The 20,396-nt window shown below is 36.8% G+C and overlaps 1 protein-coding gene across 5 annotated transcripts in view; it reads left to right on the top strand.

The window, feature by feature from the left end:
* The window catches only part of RPGRIP1L (RPGRIP1 like), a 98,404-nt gene that overhangs the window by 37,113 nt on the left and 40,895 nt on the right, over positions 1 to 20,396 (top strand). For 3 of the 5 annotated variants that reach the window (XM_027513565.1, XM_027513568.1, XM_027513567.1), the window contains exons 11-18: positions 1,246 to 1,257; positions 1,593 to 1,699; positions 1,930 to 1,980; positions 2,648 to 2,827; positions 3,369 to 3,486; positions 11,092 to 11,544; positions 14,209 to 14,360; positions 17,321 to 17,699. In XM_027513565.1, coding sequence (XP_027369366.1) covers positions 1,246 to 1,257; positions 1,593 to 1,699; positions 1,930 to 1,980; positions 2,648 to 2,827; positions 3,369 to 3,486; positions 11,092 to 11,544; positions 14,209 to 14,360; positions 17,321 to 17,699 — 1,452 coding nt within the window. The remainder of the gene's footprint in view (positions 1 to 1,245; positions 1,258 to 1,592; positions 1,700 to 1,929; positions 1,981 to 2,647; positions 2,828 to 3,368; positions 3,487 to 11,091; positions 11,545 to 14,208; positions 14,361 to 17,320; positions 17,700 to 20,396) is intronic. The other 2 variants (XM_027513569.1, XM_027513566.1) reach the window with 2 other exon arrangements.

The following is a 20,396-nucleotide window of genomic DNA, read 5'->3' on the forward strand; positions in this document are numbered from 1 at the left end:
CCTTGGTTTTACATCTTTCTCACTACATTTACCTTCTTTTTGTTACCTAGTCTGGATTTTGTTTTAACCTGATCAACATCAAATAAAGGGTTTCACATTATTGTTTTACTCTCTGACCAAAAAAGCAAATTTATCTCATAATAACTCACATTTATTATTAATCCTAATTTTTAGTTTAGAGATAAATATTTGAGCTTTACCTTAAAATTTTTCAAGTATTGTTCACATTGGAAAATTCTTTCATTTAGTTCACCCAATAGTAGCAGTTTATACTCTAGGATAACCTTTGAACCTTTCATCAATAAGAAAAATATTTACATATTTGATATTTAAATGGTTTCACATACCCTAGGGTAACTTTTCTTCTTAGTTTGCCAGAAATATGTCATATTAAAAATATTCTAATTTAATCCATTTCTTCTTAACTGTGTGATTTACAGTTTTTGCTTATATGTAGCATTTATGTCTTGGGAACGCAAAGCTTTATGAAAGTTAGAAACATCTTTGTATAAAGTGCAGTCAGTGTGCAAATGTATTCATGTAAGAAATTCTTGGTAAATATGTTGATTTCCCTTTTTTTTTTAAGAAAAGGAAACAAAAATGTACAACTTGAGTTGAGGACTTATGATAACCATAAATCTCTGTGAGCACGATGAAATTAGTAGAGACACTTTGGATGACATGGTTTAGAGTCAGTCCACAGGGAGACAACAGAGGAGAATACTTGACCACCACAACGATCTCTAGTGGAGAAGACACTTAAGAACATAGGACTGAAGGATAGATTTGTTAGCTAGCCATTATGCTTTTTTTTAAGTTAAGCATATTTAAGGCAAAGGGTAAAAAATTCGACTCTCTATGGATTTGCTGTCTTCTGTAGCTCTTCCCTGTACCCCAGCTTGTGGGTCCTAGTGAATAAGCACATAGGCAAGGGTAACCTATCTCCATCCCATAATGATAGCTCTGAGTCCATGTCCTAATTAATATCATGAACTCAATGAATAAAGAATGCCCATGAATTATTATTGATACTACCATGCACTGGTTGAGAATCCATTTCTCTCACCTTAACAGAGTTTTTAAAAAATGGGGTTGATGATAATTATGGATCCAGAGTTATTATCAGAGAAATTATCTTGTTTTAATTAAAAAAGACCTTATGCTAAATAGGGAAAAGATAACTCAAGAAAGTCGATTTTAAGAACACTAAAAGACACAATTTTTTTTTTTTTGCATGCCTTTCAGGACCCTTAATAAGTAAGTAAAAGTCATAGATTTAGAAACATATTTTCTTAGGTATTTTAGATAGTATGTTCCTTTGAAGTCCCAGAGGCACAATTTCCTTATATTAATACTGTGAACCTCAGTCTTAAGTTTCTGATAAGCCAGTGAATCATATGGTAGACACATGATAGTGTGTGTTTCTTCCTCACTCCCCTGCTGCCTTTGTCTAAGGTGTGAGCTTAATTTCCTCTCTGGCCAGAACAATACTAGCTCAAGCTGGGTGTGTATCACAAGTTAAGTTAACTTAAAATGTGTTCTTCTACCTCTTTCTCACTTAACTTTCTAATTGTGTTGACTTTATTTTTAAGACCAAAATGAGAAAATCAGTCAAGAAAATAGACAACTCCAGTTACAGTACCTGGAACAAAAGCAACAACTTGATGAACTTAAAAACCGCATGAAGTTTTACAACCAGGTGAACCATTTTCTTATTTAGAAAATGAACTCCAAATTTTTATCTAACTACTTTATGCGTCAAGAAAACACTGTACCACGAAGCAACAGAATACAAATATACAACTTAGTTTATTAACCCATGGTATCTGGCAGCTTATGTTCCATGAGGGTAATCTGCGTAGTTGGAATATCTCTTGTACTTTCCATGAATATCTCATGGTGAGCTTTTACTTACTCTGTCTTTTGCAGGAGAGTGATATTAATGCTGATGAACTGAGTGAAGCTCTCCTGCTTATAAAGGTAACTTTCTAAACTTCACCATGAATTTCATGTCTACATATAAGTGTTTCAGCATAATGATGACCCTTATCTGCAGAATGAATTATTCAGGAAAGTGGTCATTTAGGTGACATTTAGTTATAGCATATACATATTTCATAATGACATCAAAATCACATTAAAGTAGACCTCAAAAACTCATGTTTAAAGCACTTTCTCCAACTGTAACAAACATTTCACTTTTATGTGCCCCACTATAAGACTAATTAACAATTTTCTGTCCTATGAGACATTGGTGCACCCTATTATCTTAAGTAAAATACTGAATTATACATGTCACCAGAAGATATTTTCCAGTTCTAGAATATTCTGTTATTTATAAGGAGACACACAAAAATACATTTCTTTTCTTTTAGGTCATCACAGTGTAGATTTTAATCAAATGAAGAAATAGAAATCAATGCACTTGATTCTTTTTTGCATCATGGAGTAATAAACTGTTTTTCTGTTTCTCTGTAATTGTTCCAAATATCTATCCAAATATTGTATTCTATATCAGGACTGCTTTATTCCTAATGGAAAATGAAAATCTATCTGTTTTCAGTTAATGATTTCTTGCTATATCTGTGTAATTCACAATTACATTTTAGAAACTATTGTTTTGGTAATAAAACATGTTTTGTTTTAGGCTCAAAAATCACAAAAAAATGGAGACCTTTCATTTTTAGAAAAAGTAGACAGTAAAATTAATAAAGATCTAGAACGGTCCATGAAAGAGCTGCAAGCAACTCATGCAGAAACAGTGCAAGAACTTGAAAAGACAAGAAACATGTTAATTATGCAACATAAAATTAATAAAGATTATCAGGTACTGTAATACACTAAATCCAGAAGATAGGTTTCCTATAATATTCTACTGATGATTTGCATTTTAAAGCAGTATCATCTACTATCATCTATTATAAATTGTCATGTGTTACCACATGCTCGGAATTTAGCCTTGTAACTGGATACTTAGACTAAAGAGTTCTAAAACAAATAATTTTAAGTCCTTGGTTTTAGAGAGTGAACTGTGGTGATGAATTCCCCCTTTACTAGTGTTAGCACACTCTGCAGCTGAGTTATAGTTTCTCCTAAGGTCCTGCCACAGCCATGTTTATATTAGCTTTTAACTAATGGGAATATCACTCCTTAAAAGGAATCCAGAGTTGTGTGGATTTCACTCCTAATTAATGAACATCATCAAGCATAATTTTCTAAACTGTAAGCTCTTTGAAGTCAGGAAACAATAGTTTACAGCTCCTGGTATCCCCAGGATCTAAAATCTGCTTGAATCATAGTTGCTTTAAAAATTTTTTTTAATGGAACAGATCCTAAGTAATGAAGCTGTTTATCTGTATTTTATTTAGATGGAAGTTGAGGCAGTGACCCAGAAGATGGAAAATCTGCAGCAAGATTATGAACTTAAAGTGGAACAGTATGTTCATCTTCTTGATATCCGGGCTGCACGCATCCAGAAACTAGAAGGTACAGTGTGCACAGTTCTTTGTCCATGGTGACTAGAGGAGTGGATTTTTACAGCAGTTGAAAATGTCATCCAAGTGTACACTCACAATTTCTTTTTGCTCTTTTTTTCCCCCAATTTATTAACAATAATAGTAGTTTACCAGAAAGGCTGATTTTATCTGATACTTCTCTACTCAAGAATGCCCTACTGCTTTTTTAATTTGGTGTCACAGGCAAGATTTCAGAGTACTTCATAAAGTACCACAGACTAAATTTAAGCACCTCATTTCTAATTTCTCTTGCCTCTCAGCCAAAAAGTCTGCTGCTTGCTCTTGGTCAGATTCATCTTACTCTGGCCCACCACCAGGCCTTTGTCTGCTCCAACTGAACCTCCTTTCTTCTCTCACTCCAAGATATAACCCTTCCCCACTTCAAAATCTAACTCAGTGCATGCCTGTGTCGGGAAGCTGGCTCCCATTACTCCTAGCCACCCCTCTCCTTGAAATGCCCCCACAGTGGTTTGCAGACTTTAGCAAGTAAGAAAATAACATTGGGAACTTGTTTCATAGGTAGCTTCCTGGGTCCTACTCCTAGAGATCCTGGAGCCTGTGATTCTGTATATTTAGAAATAATTCCAAGCAATTCAGATACAGGGATAAGACTATACTTTGAAAAAGACTACCTCAGCACTTACCACTTTTGCTCACACATACTCAAGGGACTTGGGTTTGGGTGGACTCCTGGAGTTGGTGATGGACAGGGAGGCCCGGCATGCTGCGGTTCATAGGGTCGCCAAGAGTCGGACATGACTGAACAACTGAACTGAACTGTACTTAAAAGATGTGTTTGGAGATTGTATTATATGTGTTCTTCACCATTGCAGTTTTGCATATTCTCTATGACTACAGTATATAAATTCTCCAATGATAAATACTTTGTCTCTCTTTCATGTTCTCTGCCATGCAGCACTTAAACTCGGTAATCTATGCCAGCAGTAATTTTGCACTCTTAGAGATCACTGAGAATCCAAAAAGCATGAGTTTATATGGGTTATACTTAAGATATTTACCATATTAGAAATTAAAAATGAGAAATTTTAAAAATATTTGTCATGCTAAAATAATAATAATAAACCCAATACATATTTAACATAAATTATAGTATTTATTTTTTAAAAGCTGCATTTTTCATACCAAAAAAACATTGAGACAAGTGACACTGTTTTAAACTTTTTAAATTGTTTAACATTTTTGCAAGTCTTTTTAGTGTCTGTCTTAATAGAAAACAGCTGGGTGTTTATATCTGCTTCTGCAGTCAATCGGTTATGATATCACACATCCTGTAGATTCTGGGAAACCCTATTATACATTTGTAAGAGAATAAGAATGAGAAAGGCAAATAACATCTTAGTATTATTTTAAAAATAGTTTTAACCTCACAGACCTCCAGAACAGCCTCAGGAACCCTCAAGGGTTCCCAGACCACACTCGGAGAACCACTGCTCTAAGTAGAAGAATTCAATAAATAATCTATCTGAATGAACAGGGTTTCTGAAAGTCAAAGAGCATGTGTTCCTTTTATTTCAAGTAGTATTCAATAAAAATTTGCTTAATGAAATTTTCATGAATAACAGGAAGGTCACATAGTTTGAGATGTTCATTCCTTTCAAGTGTCACTAAGTCTTTAGCAATATATTTTACTTGTTTCCTAAATTCATTGATTAATTCCATAAACATGCTCATGTTCCTAACATATCCTAAGCAAAGTGCTAGGCAGTGAGAATACAAATAGGAAAAAAGCTCAAACTCACAAGATGTCAACAAGTAAGTAGACACACTTTACTGTGAAGAGTGTGAAGTTAGGAAAATGAAAAAGCTACCTAGGAAACATTGAGGAGAGAATGCCTGTTTGTATCTGAAGATTCAGGGATGACTCCGCACAGTAGGCTTGGAGTCTTTAATAATGACAGAATTCACCACTAAATAAAAGCAGTGAAAGGCATTCCACGCAGTAGATGAGGCAGGTAAAAATGCCCCAAATGTGAAGCACCACCATTGATTTGAGAAACTGCATATGATTTCATCAGTTTGGAACTCAGGATTGGTAAAGGAGGAAAACTTGGAGATACAACTGGAAAGAACCAAATGCTGAAAGCCGTGTTCGCCACCTGCATGAGTTTGAACCTTATTAACCTAGAGAAGCACCAAGGAATCTTTGGGTAGGAAGTAGTACACAAAACCACATTTTGGAGACTATGCTATAGGTTTTGGGAAGAATGAGTAAAATTTGAAGGAATGAAGAAGTTTGGGCTCCATTAATAATCTAGGTAATAAACACTCTGGGTGTAAGTAAGGTAGCATTAGTGGAGGTGGAGAAGACAGGGACAGATTTGCTAAAGACTTAGGAAATATTTTTGAATAGCAGTGACCCTACAGATGTGGGGAGCGCAAAGCCAAAGAGCAACCTAGGGTGACTCCATGGTATCCAGCTTAGGCAGCTGGATGTAGGCTAACACATTCACTTGGAATTCAAAGTCCAGAAATAACTCGAAGAGAATATGAGTCATTCTCCTTTAGGTGTATTAAGTTTGATGTGCCTAGAGAGTATCTAGATAGAGGGCTCAGCAAGCCACTTAATATGTGAGTCTGTTATTTAGGAAAAAAAATCTCAAAAATAGAAATATCGAGTCTTCAGTATATTGATAGTAACAGAAGTCATAAAAGGGGATGGGATTACTAATTATTAGAGATGGAAATAAAAACTACAATGAGGTACCACCTCACAAAAGAGCCATCATCAAAAAGTCTACTAATAACAGGGCTTCCCTGGTCCAGTGGTTGAGACTCTGTGCTCCCAATGCAGGGGGCTCAGATTCAATCCCTGTTCAAGGAACTAGATCCCACATGCTGCAGCTGAAGATCTGCATGCCACAACTAAGACCTCATGCAGCCAAATAAATAAAAAAAAATTTTTTTAAGTCTACAAATAACAAATATTGGAGAGGGTGTGGAGAAAAAGGAATCCTCCCACACTATTGGTGGGAATATAAGTTGGTGCATCCACCTTGGAAAACAGTATGAAGGTTCCTCAGGAAACTAAAAACAGAATCACCATATGACCCAGCAGTCCCCCTCCTGGGCATAAACAGAGTGAATTATGATTCGAAAAGATATATGCACCCCTATGCTCACAGTATCACTGTTCACAGTAGCCAAGCCATGGAAACCACCTAAATGTCCATCAGCAGAGGAGCAGATAAAGATGTGGTGCATAGATACAATGGTGTACTGCCCAGTCATAAACAGACAAAAGAATGCCTTTCGCAGCATCCTGGATACAGCTAGAGATGATCACACTAAGTAAACTAAGTCAGAAAGAGAAAGACAAACACCATGCAGCATCACTTATATGTGAAATCTAAAATATGACGCAAACAAACCTGTCTACAAAGCAGAAACAGAATCACAGACGTAGAGAACAGACATGGTGGCCAAGGGGGAGGGGAAGGGGCAGAAGGGTGGACCAAGAGGTTGGGGATCATAGATGCAAACTATTACATTTAGAGTGGAAAACCAACGAGGTCCTTGTATAGCACAAGAAACTGTATCCAGTCTCCTGGGATAAACTGTAGAGAAAAAGAATGTATATATGTGTATACCTGAGTCACTTTGCTATACAGCAGAAATTAGCACAAGAGTGTAAGTCAACTATATTTCAATTTAATTAATTAAAAAATAAACAGGGATACAGTTACTCATGAAACATAGACTAAAAAACGGATAAAAACAGAAGCCTAGCAAACCAGCAGAGAAACCCTTAAAGAATGAGAAGAGTGGTAGGAGGAGAAGCAGGGCAGATGAGACATGGAATCCCACAAAAGTTCACGGAAGAGGATGTGGTCTTCATTGTCAATTAAGCAAGGAAATCAAGTAACACAGGAAATAAGTAACTCAGCAGTAGCCACAGGGCTGGAAAAGGTCAGGTTTCATTCCAATCCCAAAGTAACACGGGACCAAAGTCCATTCACTCTAGAAATCAGTTGGTTATTGGTGACTTTTTCTGGAGTAGTTTCACAAGAAAAGTAAAGCAGATGCTTTTCACAGGAGATGGAAGAGTGTCTGTTACATGAGGAATGGGAGACACAAGTAGACATTACTCTTTTTAGAAGTTTGGATGTAACCTGGGGGAAAACATGTATTTAGAAAGAGACATATCTTTTTATTTTTTTATTGAAATATAGTTGATTTGCAATATATTAGTTTCAGAGGTACAGCATAATGATTCAGTATTTTTGTAGATTATACTTCACTATAAAATATTACGAGATAATGGCTATAATTCACTGTGCTATGCAATATACCCTTGTTGCTTATCTATTTTATACATAGTAGTCTGTATCTGTTAATCCCATACTCCCTAGTTTGTCCCTCTACTTCCTTCTCCCCTTTGGTAACCACAAGCTTTTTTCTATATCTGTGAAGTCTGCTTCTGCTTTACATATATATTTGTATCATCTTTAGGTTCCACGTATAAGTGATATCATACACTATTTGTCTTTCTCTGATTTATTTCACTAAGTATAATATTCTCTAGGTCCATCCACATTGCTGCAAATATCAGAATTTCATTCTTTTTATGGCTGAGTAATACATATGTGTGTGTGTGTGTGTGTGTGTGTGTGTGTGTGTGTGTGTATGTGTGTATATCAATCACATCTTCTTTATCTGTTCATTTGTTGATGGGCACTTAGGTGCCTCCAGGTCTTGCCTGTTGTAAATAGTGCTACTATGAACATTCATTGAATCACAGAGAAAACAAAGGAATTCCAGAAAACCATCTACTTCTGCTTCATTGACTATGCTAAAGCCTTTTTGTGGATCACAACAAACTGTGGAAAATTCTTAAAGAGATGGGAATACCTGACCACCTTACCTGCCTCCTGAAAAACCTGTTTGTAAGTCAAGAAGCTACAGTTAGAACTGGACACGGAACAATAGACTGGTTCAAAATTGGGAACGGAGTACATCAAGGCTGTATATTGTCACCCTGTTTATTTAACTTGTATACAGAGTACATCATGTGAAATGCCAGGCTGGATGAATCACAAGCTAAAATCAAGATTGTCAGGAGAAATATCAACAACCTCAGTTAAGAAGATGATAACACTCTAATGGCAGAAAGTAAAGAGGAGCTAAAAAGCCTCTTGATGAGGGTAAAAGAGGAGAGTGAAAAAGCTGGCTTAAAACTCAACATGCAGAAAAACTAAGATCATGGCATCTGATCCCATCACTTCATGGTGGCAGATAGAAGGGAGAAAAGTGGAAGCAGTGATCTTATTTTTGGGGGGCTCCAAAATCACTGTGGGTACACCCATGACATTAAGACACTTGCTCCTCAGAAGGAAAGCTGTGACAAACCTAGACAGTGTATTAAAAAGCAGAGACATCACTTTGCCAACAAAGGTCTGTATAGTCAAAGCTATGGTTTTTCCAGTAGTCATGTATGAATGTGAGATGAGATTTGGACCATAAAGAAGACTGAGCATCAAAAAATCAATGCTTTCAAATGGTGATGTTGGAGAAGACTCTTCACAGTCCCTTGGACTGCAAGGAGCTCAAACCAGTCAATCAGAAAGGAAATTAACCCTGAATATTCATTGGAAGAACTGATGCTGAAGCTGAAGCTTCAGTACTTCGGCCACCTGATGGGAAGAGCCAACTCACTGGAAAAGACTCTCATCCCTCATGCTGGGAAAGATTGAAGACAAAAGGAGAAAGGGGCAGCAGAGGATGAGATGGTTAGATACCGACTCAATGGACATGAATTTGAGCAAACTCAGGGAGATAGTGAAGGACAGGGGAGCCTGGCGTGCTACAGTCCACAGGGTTGCAAGGAGTCAGACACAACTTAGCAAGTGAACAACAGCGTGAACATTGGGGTGCATGTATTATCTTTTCAATTAGTGTTTTTGTTTTTTCTGGATATGTATCCAGGAATGGAATTGCTGGATTATATGGTAATTTTTATTTAATTTTTCAAGGAACTTCCATACTCCTTACCATAGTGGCTGTACTAGTTTATATTCCCACCAACAGCATACAAGTGTTCCCTTTTCTCCACACCCTCACCAGCATTTGTTATTTGTACACTTTTTCATGATAGCCATTCTGACAGGTGTGAGGTGGTAGCTCATTGTGGTTTTCACTTGCATTTCTCTGAGAATTAGCAATGTTGAGTATCTTTTCATGTGCCTGTCAGCCATCTGTATGTCTTCTTTGGTGAGTTATCTATTCAGGTCTTCTGCCATTTTTAATGAAGTTTTTTGGTTTTTTTTCATATTGGGTTTCATTTTTTTATATTATGTATTTGAGGTGTTAGCCCATTGTAGGTCACATCATTTGTAAATATTTTCCTGAATTCAGTAGATTATCTTCTTGTTTTGTCAGTAGTTTCCTTTGCTGTCCAAAAGCTTTTAAGTTTAATTAGATCCAGTTTATTTAGTTTTGCTTTTATTTCTTTTGCCTTAGGAGACAGATCCAGAAGACATATTGCTATAACTTATGTCAAAGAGTGTTTTGCCTGTGTTCTCTTCTGGGAGTTTCATGGTTTTGGGTTTTACACTTATATCTTTAAACCATTTTGAGTTTATTTTTGTATATGATGTGAGGGAATGTTCTAATCTAGAAAGATATATATATTTTTAAGAGCAACTTTATAGAATTATAATGAACATACTTTATTTTTTTTCCCAGCATAATGGTTTTATTATTTTAAAAAAATTTGTTTAATTCTTTATGGGAAAGTTCAGACATATATGAGTGGAAATAATTGTATGGTAAACTCTGATGTACTTACCACATAGCCAGTCAATTCATAGCCAATCTTTTTTCATCTGTATCCCCAACTCCCTTCTATCTTACCCATATTCTTTTGAAACACATCTCAGATACCATATCATGTCATCAATAAATATTTCAGGATGCATCTGAGGTCTTAAAAAATAACAATACAATTATACCTAAAAATGAACAATAATTTTTTACTATCATAAAATTTCTAATCAGTATTTAAATTTCTGATCATACCACAACTTTTAAAAATGTTCATTTCTTTGGATAAACATACTTTAAATTGCACATCTTTAAAGTGCACAATTTGGGAGTTTGGCATATATATACACCTGTGAAACTATCACCATAATCAAGATAATGAACATATCCATCATCCCCAAAAGTAGAAAAATATATATTTGGATAAACTGACAAGAAGGTAGCAGTGGAAAGAGAAATTGATTTTAAAGGAGAGAAGATAATAGAGCCAAACCAAAGGAGCAAGTGGAATCTAAATATTTACCTCAGTTATTCATTCAAAGGCTTTTTTTTTTTCTTCTTTCTCCTTTTCCCTGGTATATCCTGTATCACCACTTAATTTTTTAACTAAATGATGTCAAAATAAGTGATAGATTTCTTTAAAACACAGTATCAGTTACAGAAAAACAGTGTAGCTGTAGAATTTGATTGGGACTATACACTGCAAGCCCTCAGATTCCCCACCACTTCATATGTGTCTTTGTATCTTTATATGTCAACACCTTAAAACCTCTAAACTGTGTGTCTTCTCTTGCAGCCCAATTAAAGGATATTGCCTATGGCACCAAGCAGTACAAATTTAAGCCAGAAATCATGCCAGATGACTCAGTTGATGAATTTGATGAAACCATTCACTTAGAACGAGGCGAAAACCTATTTGAAATCCATATCAACAAAGTAACCTTTTCTTCCGAAGTTTTACAGGCATCTGGGGATAAAGAGCCTGTCACCTTCTGTACCTACGCTTTCTATGATTTTGAACTACAGACAACTCCCATAGTACGGGGCCTTCACCCAGAATATAACTTTACTTCTCAATACCTCGTTCATGTTAATGACTTATTCTTACAATACATTCAGAAAAATACTGTGACTCTTGAGGTTCACCAAGCTTACAGCACAGATTATGAAACAATCGCAGCTTGTCAGTTGAGATTCCATGAAATTCTAGAAAAAAGTGGTAGAATATTTTGCACAGCAAGTTTGGTTGGTGAGTATAGTCTTACAGACTTCGGCTGTTTGAATCCCTGATTGGTTTCTATATTAATAAGGCATTTCACATTAATATCTTCTCTCACAGATTCAAGGTGCCTTTAGGGTAAGGACAGTGTTCTCTGTCTGATTCAGCTGCCCACTGTTGATTGCACTCTTAAATGTCATTGATAATGTCAGTACAATGGCTGTTAATTTTTTAAAGCTTCTTAGTACAAATGTTTATTTACCATGTTGATATCTTTGTTTGATTAAAACATTGATTATAGTATGTTGATCAAATATTTTTTAAAGAGAGTATCATTATCACTGTTACTGAGCACTGCGAATACTGTGATCAGTGATAAATAAGACAGATGAAGCCCCTGCCCTCCTGTAGCTTACCTTCTAGAGGGGAAGACGGGCCGTAAAACTATACACCTATCCTTAGATGTGAAGAAAGATGATCGGAGCAAGAGGCTAAAGAGAGAGATGGAAGGTTGCTTATTGAGATAAGGACTTCCCTACAGGATGACATTGATAAAGAGACCTGAATAAAGATCCATATCAGCCATGGGGCAGCTTAAGCCCATGCACCACAACTAGAGAGCCCGTGTGCTGCAACTGGGACCCACAGCCAAACAAATCCTGCATGTCAGGATCCAGGGGAAGATTGTTTTCAGGCAGAGGAAACAGCAAGTACAAGGGCCTGAGGGAAAAACAAACCTGACCAATTGGAGGAACGTCGAGGAGGCCTGTGACTAGAGCAGAGATGACATTAAAGCAGTAGGCAGGGATCAGATCATGCTGTAGAGCTTTGTGGGTCATGTTTGGACTGTCTTTTTCTCTGACTGAGGCAAGTCATTGTATACTTTTGAGAAGGTGAGGTAAGAGATCACACATAGTTTTTCTTTTTGTTTTTTGTTTGTTTGGCTGTGCTGGGTCTTCATTGCTGCACTCTGGCTTTCTCTAGTTGCAGCAAGTGGGGCTCCTCTCTAGCTGCAGGTGGCTTTTCTTGCTGCGGAGCACAGGCTCACAGGCTTCAGTAATTACAGCACTCGGGCTCAACAGTTGCAGCTCACAGCCTCAGTAGTTATGCTACTTGGGCTTAGTTGCTCCACAGCATGTGGAATCTTCCCGGAGCAGGGATTGAATCCATGTCCTGTGCATTGGCAGGTGGATTCTTATCCACTGCACCACCAGGGAAGTCCAACAACACAGATCCTGGAAGAACCATGCTGGGTGCTGTGGGAAGAATGGTCTATACCGGCCAAGAGGGGGAATAGGACCATTTTCAGGCGATTGCATTAATCTGTGCAAAGAGAATGGTGGCTTGGATTAAGATGGTAATGAAAGTAGTGATAAGACGTAGTCATATTCAGTGTAGGTTGATTAACTCTTCTTTTAAAACTTGTTCATCAACTGAATGTAGAGAAACAAGAGAAACAGACAAGGTAAGAATTTTGGTGTGAACAGCTAGGAAAATGATGAGGCCATTTGTTGAAATAGGTCGGGTAGAGGAACAAATTTGAGGAAGAAAACTTAAGAATAGTGTCTGAACAAGATTGACCTGCCTATTAGACAGCCAAGTGGCAATGTCACATGAGCAGTTGGATATAATAGTCTGAAGGTCAGGGATAGAAATATAAAAGTGGGATTCATTAGCATGCAGAATATATTTTAAGCCTTGGACCCAGATAATTTCACAGAGAGAGTAACTGTACATAAAGAAGAGAAAGGGACCAAAGATTGAGCCTTGAGAAACTCTAAAATTTAGCATTCGAGAAGAAGAGGAAGAGCCAGCAAAAGGAAACTAAGGAGTCACCAGTGAAGAGGGAGATAAACCAAGAGATCCTAGAGGCCAAGCGAAGAAGCCTTCTCAAGAAAGAAAGAAGGTGACTTAGGTTCTAGGGAGGGACTTTATTTTATTGATTGCATAGATAATATATTCACGTGGTTCAAAAAATCCTGCCCTCAGAAACTTAGTGTGGTAGAGAAGTAAACTGGTGAAGTGACAGTTGCCAAAGCAGTCAGTGTCCTAATGAGGACATAATCCTCGATTCCTGCAAAGGAAGCAGGGAGCTCTTCGGTCCCCCAGGAGCCATGGAGGAAGTCGTCACAGAGGAAGAGAGATAAAGAGCGGCAGAATTGTGAGGACTGAAGATGTGCAGGGCAGACATGCACGGGTGTATTATGTACAGTATAGATTTGGCAATAGGTATGGTGTTTTCCCCTGTACTTGTGGTACAGTAGAAAAATTAGGAAGGTGCCAAAGATTTCTTGAAATTTGAATTATAATGTGGAATATCACATTCATAGTTTTGAGATTTCATATTGTATCTGTCAGACTGCATTGAGTGCAGCTTGTTTAAAAAAAAAGAAAAAATAGCATCAGAAAAAAATCTTTTTACATGTTAGGAGGATTGGAATAGTGTGAATTGGACTACCTCAAACATAGTTTTTTAATAATATTCAACACACAGTGAAACTCATACTTGCAGAAGTAACTTATTCTCTTTTTCTCTGTTATTTGCCAGTCACACACCATCTGTGCAAGTCATATATTATTTTATTCAGTATAAAATTTATAGTTTTAATGTCTAATACTATTGATGTTTGTTTTACTGGTATGTATTTTGATTTATGGGGCCATTTTAACAGTGAATTATGTATCGGTTTGTAGGAACTAAAGGAGACATCTCCAATTTTGGCACAGTGGAATACTGGTTCCGATTAAGAGTTCCCATGGATCAAGCAATTCGGCTTTATCGAGAACGGGCAAAGGCTTTGGGATACATAACATCAAATTTTAAGGGGCCAGAGCAAATGCAATGGGTAAGCTTGTTTGACTTTACAACCCTTTTATGACACGGAAATTTTATAGTATTTCTTTATATTACCATGCTTTAAACTGAAATCACTTTCTTTCACAGCCATCAAGTGGCTTTTTTTTAAACTTTTTATGTCAAAATAATCATAGACTTAACAGGAAGTAGCAAAAATGTACAGAGGTCCGTGTAGCCTTCACCCTGCTTCTCCCAGTTGTAATATTTTATGTAACTATAGTACAGTATCAAAGCCAGGAAATTGACATTGGTACAGTACTATTAACTAGGCTACAGACTTTATTCAGATTTTCTAAGTTTTTACGTGCACTTATGTGTGTATGTGTGTACACTGTGTGTGTGTGTGTGTGTGTCTGTGTATGTTTATGTAGGAAGAAACAGAGTTCAATGCAGTTTTATCATTTGTATATAATCATGTATCAACCACCACAATCAAGATACAAAAGTGATCCGTCACCCCAAAGGAACTCCCTTGTGCTATTCAGGACACTTTTGAAAAATAGAATTGCAATGCTAATATTACACATCAGTTGTAACTTGCATTACAATTTCTGCTGTTAAGGAAATGAATAGCTGTTCTTGGAGTTTCAGTTATTCTTTTTTTCCAACCGTTTCCAACTTCTTCCAAGCTGTTTCAGAAACCTGTAGCTTTCTGAAATGCAAAGTAGAATATAAAATGAATATTCTTTTACTGAGAATTGGAGGTTTAAAAGCAATTCCTCAGAGGAGCATTTTCCAAACTGTGTTTCATGAAATCTTAACAGTCTTATTTCCAGAAGAATTCCATGATCCAATAAATTCAGAAAAGACTGAATTGAGCAAAGTTAAATAAGATCCTTGACTTTAGGGCTTCTTTTGAGATTTGAGTATAACGCAAATCTCAAGAGGAAACATGAAGTATACACTTAAGTAACAAAGGGATAGAATATAGTAGAAATATTTTGGAATGTCTGTTCAAGGCACAGTTCTCTTTTTTCACTTGGAACTGGCCTCTCTTCCAATCCATGGGGCTGGGCCCCCGGTGGCCAGCTGTACATTTGATGATCCTGCTCTCTCCCACTCCACCCAATTATAATTAATGATTTAGTAATAGCCACCTGCCTCCAACTGAGCCAATCAGATTCTGCTTTCTGAGATCAAGAGAAAGTAAAACTCTCCATGGCTGAAACGTGGGAAGCTGGGAGCTATAGGGCAGCCATCTGCCATCATGTTAAACTGCAAAGGGAAGAAAATGTATCTAGAAAGAGAATAATGAGCAAGCGTACAGAGAAAAATGAAGAACGAGATGGAGAGTAAATTCCTATAGTTTTCCAGTCCCATTCCCTTCCTAAGACACAACCACATTTCTGCTACACAGTTGTGTGAAATAGCCCTATAGCCTTACATTAAAGGCTTCCAAGGTGGAGCAGTGGTAAAGAAGCCACCTGCCAATGCAGCAGATGTTAGAGATGTGGATTCAGTCCCTGTGTCAGGAAGATGCCCTGGAGAAGGAAATGGCAACCCACTCCAGTATTCTTCCCAGGAAAATTCCATGGACGGAGGAGCCTGGTGGGCTGTAGTCCATGGGGTTACAAAAAAATCAGACCTATGACTGAGTGACGATGCATGCTCTTATATTAAAGTCTCTTTTCATTGTATTTGCTTGGTGAAACCAGTTTTTATAGCTTTATTAAAAGAACCATGATTAATATAACATTGATTCCCAAACTTAAAGAATGGCACCCATGTCCCAGCAATCATCGTTCTGGATTAATGTTCTTCAGAGCACACCTTGGGAAATGCCATTATGAAAAAGGGAATTAGAAATAGTGAAACCACATGATTTATTAATGTTTGTAATTTGAAGAGTTTTAGATTTCAGTTTATGATTTGAATGAGCCATTTAGTGGTGGAACTTCAGCTTTTGTGGGTAGGGTTGAGGGGAGAAGCAGAAGGGGTACTTTGTAAATCATTCCACTCAGCCCTCTATAGCCGGATGCTAACTAGCCCTGGGAAAGCAGTACTGTGATTCCCTTCTCAGATTTCCCCTATCCATACCACCACATGTCTCCACTAAGGAGATTATGACTTCAGTTCTGTTTTCTTTCTCTTATAAGCTTCTCTAGAATCAAAAGTTCCAGATGTTCAATCCAGATTCAAAAATAGAGTAAAAGAGGGGTCCTGCATACGAGGTGGAGAGTTCTCTGACATTGCATTACTGCATTGTTTTGCCCCAGATCACATTGGCTAGGAAAGGCTTAGCATTTCATCAAGGCAGTTGTTCGCTAGAGTACTTGTGCACCGATTGCCTGAGTAATCATAGTTCCATAGAGGGCCATAGAGTAGCTTCCAACTCTGCCTGATAACTCCCTTTGCTAATCTCTCTTCTGAAAAGTCCCTCCAATTCAAGATTTTACCCTCCAAAGTTTATCTCTCACTCTGTTCCCTTGTTCCTTGGCCTCAGGTATCTGCTGTCCTCAAATCCCATTGGTTCAGGATGAGGGCCAACCCAAATATAACAAAATTGTCTCTCTGAGTGGGTACCATCAAGTTCATTAGTTCTCACTTAAGAATGAGATATGATGAGAATAACTGGAATAGTTGAAGGATTAGCTCTTAATAAAATTCTAACTAACTTTGAACCTATCTGCTCACTTGTTAAGCATTAAATAGAATTAAAAAACATCAGACTACTGTCTTGGCTTTATTTATTTTTGTTTGTTTGTTTTAACATCAATCTCTACATGTATGCTCAGTCTTTTATAGTTGCTGCTAAAAGCGTCTGTACACAGGTTCTAGAGAATATTGGTTTTGAGTAAGTGTCAAGAGTCTTTAACTGAGAAATTCACTATGAAGTGAAAATCTGCAGTCTTTTGGTCCATTTACAAAATTATTGTGTTTGGGGGTTGGCAGCTGCTGTTTACTTTTCATTGTATTACTACTGTAATATAAATATGTATGTTTTTCCAGTTAAGTCATCAAGCACCCAAAACTGCTCAGCTCAGTTCTACTGATTCCACAGATGGCAACTTAAATGAACTTCATATTACAATAAGATGTTGCAACCACCTGCAGTCCCGAGCAAGCCACCTTCAGCCACACCCATATGTTGTGTACAAGTTTTTTGATTTTGCAGACCATGACACAGCCATCATTCCCAGTAGCAATGATCCACAGTTTGATGATCATATGTGTTTCCCAGTGCCAATGAATATGGATTTGGATCGATACCTTAAGTCAGAGTCTCTGAGTTTTTATGTATTTGATGATAGTGATACCCAGGAGAATATTTACATAGGAAAAGTCAATGTGCCTCTGATTTCATTGGCACATGACAGATGTATTTCAGGTAAGCCTATTTCTTGAATCCATGAAATTATTTTAAAAAAGACCTAAATTATTCCTCAGTGTTATTGATATGATCCATTTGTAACTAATCTTTCTAGCCTTCTAAGATAATCTTAAACTTTGGACCCACAATATTATATTTTTGTAGTTATTTTCTTAATAGTTATTCTAAGGATTACAATATGCACCTCAACATGACACAATGCACTTAAACTTAATGCTAATAACTTTCACTGAAATCTAGAAAAATCTACCCCAATATAATTCCATTCCCTCCCCCTTCCTTTGTGATACTGTTGTCATATATGTGTGTGTATATATATGTATATATATACATGGTATACCTCTATGTGTTATAAACCCAACAGTACAATGTTAGTTATTGCTTTATATAACTTTATGGCCTTTAAGAGAAGGGAGAATATATGTAATTATAGGAGACTTTTATATTAACTTATGTATTTAGCATCTCTCGTATTTATATCTTCATTTGGATTTGAGTTACTGTCTGGTGTCAATTTTGTATTCCAGATAGCTCTATTTCCTCTCCATCTTTTGTGTTATTATTTCATGTATTTTTTATCTTTATATATTATAAATCCCCAAGATAATAATTTTATAATTATGCAGTTGTTTTTTAAATCAGTTAAGAAATGAGGAAAAAACATATTTATACTTTATCTAATTACCTATATAATTACCTTTATTCACCTCTGTTTCTTCATATTGATATGAGTTACCATCTGGTATTACTTCCTATTAGCCTGAAGAAATTCTTCTAATTTGTCTTGTGAGTCAGGTCTGCTGGCAGTGAATTCACTTAAGCATTGTTATCTGGCAGTGTCTTTATATGTAGCTTTTATTTTCTGAAGGATAGTTTTGCTGGATATCATATTCTTAGTTATCAGGTTCAGTTTATTTAAGCACTTTGAGTATATCGGACAGTTGATTCTGGCATTCATTGTTTCTAATGAGAAATCATCTGTTAATCTTGTTATGGTTCCCTAATACATGATACAATTTTCAAGATTTTCTTTCTGTTTTGGGGGGCTGGGGAGGGCGTTCAACAATTCCACTCTGATGTGTTTAGTTGTGGATCCCTTTGTGCTTTTTCTACTTATAATTTGTTGAGCTTCTTTATGTATAGGGTACTGTCACGTATCAAATTTGGGGAGTTTTTTGCCCTTATTTCTTCAGTTATTTTTTTCTGCCCTTTCTTCCACTTCTTAGGTTCCTGTTACACATATGTTCATATGTTTAATGGTGTCCTACAGATCTCTGAAGCTCTGTTCATTTTTCTTCATTTTTTTCTTTTCAGCTTGGATAATCACTGTTGATTAGTCTTCAAGTTCATTGATTCTTCTGCCAGCTCATATCTCCTACTAAGCCCCTCTATTGAATTTTTTCATTTCAGTAATTATACTTTTTAACTCCAGAACTCCTATTTAGTTCTCTCTCTTTTTATTGAGATATGGTTGATGTATAATATGTTACAGGTATACAACATAGTGATTTGTCATTTTTAAGGGTTGTACTCCATTTATAGTTGTAAAATATTAGCTATATTCCATATTTTATAATATATTCTAGTTCTCTTTTTTATAATTTCTCTCTTTATTATGTTCTCTGTTTTATAATTCATTGTCATCACACTTTCCTTTAATTCTTTAAAGATGGTTTTTTTTAGCTCTTTGAACGTATTTACAATAGCTGCTCTTAGGTCTTTGTCTGCTAAGTCTAACATCTGGATGCCCTGAGAAAGCATCTCTAGGTGACATTCTATCTGTGTATGTAGCACATTCTCCTTCCTCTTTCTTTGTGTATCTCATGAATTTTTTTTTTTTTTTTTGCTGTTGTTTAAATTTGGGCCTTTAGGACACTGTATTTTAGAATCTGTAGATTCTAACCCTCCACAGGGTTTCTGTTGCTGTTATTGTTTGTTTGGTGACTTGGCCTATACTAGTTCTGTAGTTTTGTTTCCCTTGCTATAGCCACTGATATCTCTGCTAAGTTTTTGTTTTCATTTTAAGCCTGAACATAGTTTAGTGATCAGCCTATGGTTGTTGAAAGTTGTGTTCAAACACCTTGAGTTGTCAGGCCCCCACCCTTTGCCTATGGATCAATGTATGGCTTAGGTGATGCATTCAGTGTTTAGATAGTCTGTAAGTCTCACATTCAGCCAGGGACAAGTAGCTTCTTGTTGTTCAATTGCTAAGTCATGTCCAACTCTTTGTGACCCCATGACCTGCAGCATGCCAGGCTTCCCTGTCCTTCACCATCTCCCAGAGTTTGCTCAAATTCATGTCCATTGAGTGGCCAAATATTGGAGCTTCAGCTTCAACATCAGTCCTTGTAGTGAATATTCAGGCTTGATTTCCTGTAGGATTGGCTGGTTTGATCTCCTAGTTGTCCAAGGGACTCTCAACAGTCTTCTCCAGCACCACAGTTCAAAAGCATCAATTCTTCTGTGCTCAGCCTTCTTTATGGTCCAACTCTCACATCCGTACAGGACTACTAGAAAAACTATAGCTTTGACTATATGGACCTTTGTTGGCAAAGTGATGTCTCTGCTTTTTAATATACTGTCTAGGTTTGTCAGGTAGCTCTCATAGCTTAGTCAATAAAGAATCTGCCTGCAATGCAGGAGGCCCGGGTTCAATTCCTAGTTGGGAAAATCCCCTGGAGAAGGAAATGGCAA

This window comes from Bos indicus x Bos taurus, chromosome 18 (genome assembly GCF_003369695.1).
Source record: "Bos indicus x Bos taurus breed Angus x Brahman F1 hybrid chromosome 18, Bos_hybrid_MaternalHap_v2.0, whole genome shotgun sequence".
In the NCBI taxonomy this organism is placed as follows: domain Eukaryota; kingdom Metazoa; phylum Chordata; class Mammalia; order Artiodactyla; family Bovidae; genus Bos; species Bos indicus x Bos taurus.